We start from the raw sequence: 7,590 nt of genomic DNA, 5'->3' as shown, positions 1-7,590 counted from the left end.
GGAGATCTCTGTGGGTAGATGAGGGAGGGAGAGAAATAATGATGTTGGTGTGGCCTCTGGGCACAGAGTGGGAAGAGGCATCAACAGAGACAGGAGGGGACAGAGAGCTTACAGATCCAGTGACACAGCCAGGCAGGACGCAGAGGCAAAGCAGAGCAGCTGGACTGAGGGGCAGAAGACAGATGATGAGATAGAGACACAGACACACACATCTGGGAGACAGACGAACAGGATCGGATGAAAGACCCCAAAGGGTGGGAGTGAAGCCAGCCCAGCTGAGTCAGTGCCATGTGCCACCCCCTGCCCTGCTCACCACCACTCACCACAACCAGCCTGAGTCCTCCAGTCCTCGATCTTGATGCCTGCAGCCTGGCATGCAGCAGCATAGGCAGCCAGTGCTTGGCACAGTATGTCTTTGTTGGCACCACCCAGGCAGACATCCAGCACACAGCCCTTGAAGAAGCTTTCAGGAGGCACATGGGCATGGCACTTGGCAAAGGAGCCCCCTGAGCCAGGAGCCAGAGGGCCACAGAAGCCAGGGCCCCCATATTCCTCCACTCGGTCCTCTGGGCACATTGGACAGGACCCCTGACATTCATTCCAGCAAAGAGGGTCCCACCCTGGAACCTGCCAGCTGCCGCCCCAGGTGGGTATTGAGGGTGCCAACGTGCCATTAGGGAAGACTTGGTCATTTTTGGGGTTTTTGTCCATGTTTCCGCAGAGCCCACACACTGCACCATGGTAGCTACTGGGCAGTATGACCTCTACCCTCCAGTTCCAGTCATAAGTGACCTGAAGCCCGAAGTCAGTCTGCACCACCGCCTTTGAGCCTCCGTGAACCACTGAAATCCTCCCACCAGCCAAGTGGACAGGCAAGGCTGTGAGGACTCCATTCACCTGGGGAGACAGGGAGGCCAACAGGGTCAAGGGAGCAGTGTGAGCTCAGCTGTCGCCTCTGCTGTCCTTGTCCCTTCCTCTTCCTTCCAAGGGCTTCCTCCTGACGTTGGAGTTAGTCCCGTTACAAATATCATAGACATCTCTTCTCATCCATCCCAATAAATGGATCCTCTACTTGCATGCCTTTTTTTGTTTTCTCTCCGAATTCACACTCTTTCCTTCTCCTCCTGGTCCTCCTCCAACCCTCCATATCTTTCCCCATCTCTTTCCCAGGTCTGTCTCTCTAGAAGTCCCTTTCTGGTCTCTATCTCTTTGCATTTCCTCCCCACGTTTCTCTCTTCCTTTCCCTGTGTTTCTCTCCTCCCTACATCTCTCTCCTAGATGTCTCCCTTCACCTTGACTCTGCCCTGCTTCTACCCGCTCTCTGAGCCACTGTTCACCTATACCTTCGTTGTATCTGCAGAACATTTTCCCAGGAAAAGCATGCTCCTTTCCTGGAAGGAAACTGAAACTTTTCAGCTCCTAATTGCTGCCATCAATATCAGGACTCATTTGGCTCCATGCCCCAGGGTGTTCCTGGGCCCATCATTCTGAACATACCCGGACTTTGCCAATCTCATTCTTGTGGATGGAGATGTTGTTGCCGAGGGCGGTCACAGTGACTAGTCTCACATAGGACACGGCAGGGTTGCCCCGGTTCTCATTCTTGGTTGTGACAGTGAAGGGAGTCAGGCCCTCAGCACTGACCCCAGGACAGGTGGTTCCTGCCAGCAGGTAGCTGCAGGTGCCCTGGAAGTCAAAGCTCCAGCCGTCAAAGGAGTGGTAGTGAGGGTCACCCCACAGCCAGCACGTGGAGTTATAGTTGGGCACACACACGCCCTGACCATCTTGCACTTTGCAGGTCTCCTGTGGCCGGCAGGTGATATTGTGGCATGGGTCTGTGAGGAGAGGACAGAGCATGTTCAGGGGCTGCCCACCACAAACACGGCTGCTCCCAGCATCTGCCGCTCTGTGCTAGGGATGCCAGCGCTGACTGTCGCTGCAGGTGTGACCAGATCTCTGTGTCTTGACACCTAAGCTCTAGGCCCTGAAGTTGCTGTATGTAAGACCAGGCCTTGAGAACCCAGATGTAGGGGTCCAGAAATTTTATATCTTGTGCCTGGGGTCCCCACATCTAAGTCTCTCAGCTGGGATTTCCCACAGTGCAAAACTCCATCCCAGAAGTCTCCAAATCAGAAGTCTCATTTCTGGGGACTTGTCCTCAAGGGCTTTCATGTTCAAGACCCCACTAGTGTCACTCTCTGTGGCTCCAGCACTGTGTCTAGGTGTGCAGCCTTCAAATTTGCTCCTCTATCTTGTTTCCTGTTTGAAACTAGCCTTGAAAACTTTGTCAGCAGAGGGTGCTGGGAAGTTTTCAGGAAGGAGGGACCCTGTCCTCACAACCTGCTCTGCTCTTCCCGCAGCTGCTGTGCTGTGCAGCCTGGGGTGGGAGAGGCGCTGGCTCTCACCTAGACACCCCAGGGGCTGCTTCCAGCTGTTTTCATCAGCACTTCAGCGGGCCTTTCACTCCTGCAACCCCATCCTGCTGGATCCTCCCCACCCAGAGGCCGTAGGATGCCCTCCCCAGCCTTAAGGTGGAGGCCTTCTAAACCCCAGCTTTCCCCCAGCATCTGGGATTAGCTTTAGGTGGGCTCCTGTGAATTCTGTGCTCCTCTCACCTGAAAGCATCCTTTGAGAAGCAGGTCTTGAGAGGGAAGGTGGCGGACTACTCCCACACACCAAATGCTATCATTTTTGAGGAAAGAACCAGGGACAGCAGGAAAGCAGCCTCTGAGGGGGGCCATGGCAGAGACACACAACAAAAACACAGTCTCTGGCCTCTGCCACCGCCCCCCCCCCATGCAGGAAGCTGAACCCAGGGTCTCTGAAAGAATAGCCAATGAGCCACTGAGCCATCTCTCCAGCCCTAACCCTTAATTTTTAATCTTTTCTTTCTCCCAACATTTTTATTTACTATCTTTGATCAAATCAGTTTTCTCCCTCTCATCTTTCCCCTTAATAGAGGACAGAAACACACACACACACACACACACACACTCTCTCTCTATTTCTCTCTCTGTGTTTCTTTCTTTTTTTTCTCTCTCTCTCACACACACACAACCTTGTACAAAAATCAACTTAAGACCACAGATATTAATGCAAGTCCTGAGATTTTGAAACTGGTAGAGAAAAGCAACGGAAAAAAAAAAAACAGTGAAAAAAAAAAAACAAAACGTGAGGAATCACAGCTTTATGAATAGCTCAGGAAATAATGGCAAGAATTGGTAAATAAAAATTTAAATAAAATTTCAGTAAATTAAAAAGCTTCTGCATTGCAAAGGAAGCAAGTAACAGAGAAAAGAGACAGCCCACAGAATGGGATAAAAATCTTTGTCAGTCATTGAGCTGACAGATTAATAACCAGACTATATAAAGAACTTTAAAAAAACAAACAAAAAAACCCACAAAACGGCAAGTGATACAATGAGCAGATGGGCAGAAAAGAACAGGCAATTTTCAAGTGAAGCACACAAATAATCAGTGAATAAGTGGCCAAAACCCTTATTTTCATTTAAAACAATTGAGAATTTCCTGTCAGCCCAGTAAGAACGAGCATTATCAAGGAAGCAAGCGACTACTGGTAAGGGCGCCAGGTAAGGACAACCTTACCCAGACCTGGGAGGAAACGTTAACTGATGCAGCTACTGTGAAATGTATGACGTTCCTGATAAACCCAAAACTAGAAGCACCCACGACCCAGCTCCATCAGGAGTGTCCCAAAGGAGTCTAAGCAGCTTTACATTAGAGGCTCCTCACAGCCACGTTTGCCGTTCAGTGTTCACAGTGCCCACGTGAGGCCGTGGGCACGAAGCTGTGGGGCCGCCTGGTGCTTGTTGCTGCAAATACAGTTGCGTCCCAGCGCTGACCCTTCGTGCACACTGTCTCTGGACGCCCTATGTCATAAGTCGGAAGCTACGCTTAAAGCCATGCGGCCTGCACACTTAAGTGATCAGCACTGCACTTGAAAGAGAAAGTTCGCCTAGCCCTGCGGCACTCCATCCAAGGGCCTTTGGCAACCACATCGAAACCTTGCCCTGAGGTTCCCACACCCTGGAACCCCTTAAGCTCCCTTAACCTAAGGTTCCCAGACTCTGCCCTGGGCTCCTGGAATCGCAGCCTAGGGTCTGACCTCAACCCACAGACCTCTGCACTCTCACCATGCAGTTATGTCCCCTCAGCTCCCAGCCCCTGTCCTGTGACCCTCCTCCCCACCAGCCCAGCCCCTCTGCCCAGCACCTTTGGTGACGCAGGTCAGGACGCCTCCCGAGGGCTCGCACACCTGTCCTGGCTTGCAGCTGTGATCCTGGCACACCATGCCTTTGCCTGCATGGCACACACAATGCTGCTGGCAGTTTTCAATGAGCACTGACTCCTCTGGCTGCGGAGACAGAAGGCACGTCATCAGTAAGCAGAGAGCGTGCACGTCATCAGTAAGCAGAGAGCGTGCCGGCTTTGGCATTCCCCGTGTTCTGGGCACAGAGAGGGCTGGGGACCAGCTCTCAGCAGTGTGGTCCACTGAGTGAAACTGGGGCACAGCATGGCTTTGAGGCTCCACTCACTCATACCTTCACCCACTCATTTTAATACAGCAGTGAATCACTGTTGCTTAGGAGGAGCAGAGTTAAGTTGTCATTCAGAGCAAAACTCGTGGAGCACATGGCCCAGCTGAGCCTGGTCCCACCATTCCCAACTATATGACTAAACAGCATTGCCTCAGCTTCCTCATCTGTAAATGAGCTAGTAACAGGTCCAATCTGAGAAAGTAGAACTGAGGTAATCAGATGTGTAAAGTAGAGATGGAACCAACGAGGGACCTCTCCAATAACTCAGCCTGGTTTGGAAAGGGGAGGAGAGACAAAGCTGGGCTGGGGAGCTGACGGCTGAAGTGATTCCAGCACTCTCCCAACAAATGCACATTTGAGAATTTTCATAATATGAAGGCAGGATGTTCATGCATACATACATGTGTGTGTACTGTATGTACATAATAAAATAGGTTCATGGTAAGCCCCACGCACACATCTGCTTGCACTGCCCTCAGAGAGTCCTCACTCCTGAAGGGAAGGAGAGACAGACTATAAGCAAACACACATTCAAGCCCAAGGGCTCCTGCGGGAGAGGAGAACAGGGAGAGCAGAGGGAGGGAGCGTCTGCTGTGACACACACGTCTCATCCTCATGACGCGGGAGAACATCTCTGCTAAGACCTGGGACCCAGCCAAGTGTTCATCTGGTGAGACAGTGCAGGGTTGAAGACTTCAGCACCCATGATCATAGTTAAAAAGACCTCACAGGGAGGTGCAGCAAAGGAAGCAAAAGAGGGGACTGGGCAAGGACAAAATGGACTGAAATAGGGTTAGGGGAGGGGACAGAGGTGAACAGAGCGATGTTCAGAGGCTGACTGGCGGGAAGGCCACCGTGCTAATGAACAGTGAAGCGGGCACCCAGGGAGAAACCCTGTGTTCTGTGCTAATGGCTGCGTTCTTACCTCATAGTAGACCCCATTGTGGTAGCAGCCACATTCCTGCATGGGCACGCAGGCTTTGCCATTGTACAGGAAGCCAGGTTCACATTCACAGCCCTCTGCGCACCCTTCTGGGCACTTCTGGGGTGTGCTGAGAGCCCAGCAGCCCAGGGAGCAAGTGTCTGCGCAGACCTCATAGTGGCTGTGAGGGGGGCACTCCATCGCTGTAAGAACAGAATGCCAATCAGAGTGCAGGGTTAGGGTGGGGGTTCTACTCCTTCTCTACCCCAACCTCCCCACTCCCTACCCCTCAGTGTCCCGTAACTCACGACAGAAAGTTTCCGTCCTCCAGGGCTCCACTTTCCCCCCAGCTGCCTGGCAGGCGCTCACATAGGCGTGGATGTTGTCGCAGAGAATGCTCAGGTTCCCGCCACCCAGGCAGAGATCAAACACGCAGTCTTGCAAGGGACCCTGGGGGTCCAGCAGCTGGTGGCAGGCAGCCAGTGGCCCTGTGGGCTTGGTTATCAGCCCACAGAAGCCTATCTCGCGATACTTATTCTCCAGATCTGGGCTGCACTCAGGGCCACAGTTGTCTCCTGGGCAAGGAGGCACTGGCGCACAGGGAGAGTCGGGCACAGCTTCCTCCCAGGAGTTACCAAACTCACTGGGGTTGGCTGCCTGTGAGCCATCGGGCTTCTGAAAGTCATCCTTGGGGTCCCCATTGTAGTCCCCACACAGACCACACATCTGCTGATAGTAGCTGCCTGGGATGGTGACCCGCACATGGTACATGAGGTCAAAGGTCACTCGCAACCCAAAATCAGTTTCAATCACAACATCAGACCCATGCTGGGAGACACGGATCTTGCCTCCATCAAGCACCACTGGCAACTTCATGTCCACACCGTTCACCTGGAAGACCGGGAATGCCAAGCTTCAGAGGGCATATGTTGAAACAATCTGTTCCTAAATGTTCCTACCTGTGTGACCTCATTTCTCTAGGCTTCAACTTCCATATTTTTAAAGTATGTATATTAATAGTGTCTTACAGTGGTTTGAGTAGTTTTAGAGAGGTAAGTCTCCCCAGGAGCTGAAGAGGGGGCTCAGGATTTCCTGCAGCAGGGCTTGGTGGCGCACGCCTTTAATCCCAGCGCTTGGGAGACAGAGGCAGGCGGAACTCTGTGAGTCAGAGGCCAGACTGACGTACAAAACTAGTCCAGGACGGCCAGGATTACCCAGGGAAAAATAAAAACAAAACAAAAAGAAACCAAATACATCCAGTGCTTGACCAGAGGACCAGAGTTCAGACCCGGCCCCACAGCCAGCAGCACACAGACCCCTGTGACCCCAACTCCAGAGACCTGGTGTGCGTGAAGATGTAGACATGTGCACACAACAATAACAATAAATAATGATAAAAAGACAAGTCCCCGCAGGACTTCAGAGTAACCGTATCTGAAGGAGTATCACAGCAGGCGTAATTACAGTTACTGTCTTTATGTGAGATAATCCTATCAGGCTGGACTCCAAATACAATGAGGGGAGGGGAGGGGAAGAAAGGGGAGGGGAGGGGGGAGGGAAGGGGAGGGGAGGGGAAGATCGCAGAGCAGAGCAGAGCATGGAGAGAGGGAAGATCGAGGTAGGGACCTGAGTGCTGACACTACAAGCCGGGGACAACTGGAACCACCGAAAGCTAGAAGGGCAAGGTTTCTCCCCTTCAGGCTCTGGAGGGGATGTGGCCTCACTGCTACCCTGATGTTGGACTTGTGGCATCCAGAATGGTGAGCTATAAGGAAGTCTGTAGCATTTTGTCACCTCGGCCACCAGTGAAGTGACGGGTCCCCTGAATGAGGGCACCCTCCATTAAGAGCTGACATGGCAACTGATAATGCAGGGACTGAGCTTGGAGCACATGGCTGGGGCGAAGTACAGCCCTCCTTTTAGCCCTCGTGCTCGGGCAGGAGACTCAGCTGTGTTTCTCCCTCCTGCCTGTCTAGGGGGATCGGGTACCTCGTCTGCAGAGCGTCATCTAGGGAGTCCGGTACCTAACCGCCGCAAAGGCTTGCGCTGTAGACACGGGCTGGGGCTGGGGCTGGGGCTGGGGCTGGGTTTGCAAGTCTTCATTCTGGA

The 7,590-nt window shown here is 52.6% G+C and overlaps 1 protein-coding gene across 1 annotated transcript; it reads right to left on the bottom strand.

The window, feature by feature from the left end:
• Positions 1–285: 285 nt before the first annotated feature.
• On the bottom strand, positions 286–6,372 carry Fcgbp (Fc gamma binding protein; the record flags this gene model as incomplete). The annotated part of the gene is made up of 5 exons (XM_055610076.1): positions 286–897; positions 1,498–1,835; positions 4,234–4,375; positions 5,485–5,684; positions 5,790–6,372. Coding segments are annotated over 5 exons (1,851 nt in total), but the record flags the coding sequence as incomplete, so codon positions are not given.
• Positions 6,373–7,590: the final 1,218 nt, after the last annotated feature.

This window comes from Psammomys obesus, unplaced genomic scaffold (assembly GCF_907164565.1).
Source record: "Psammomys obesus unplaced genomic scaffold, mPsaObe1.curated_primary_1811, whole genome shotgun sequence".
NCBI lineage: Eukaryota > Metazoa > Chordata > Mammalia > Rodentia > Muridae > Psammomys > Psammomys obesus.
The sequence above is the reverse complement of the archived record's forward strand: the minus strand, read 5'-3'. Positions and strand labels throughout refer to the sequence as shown.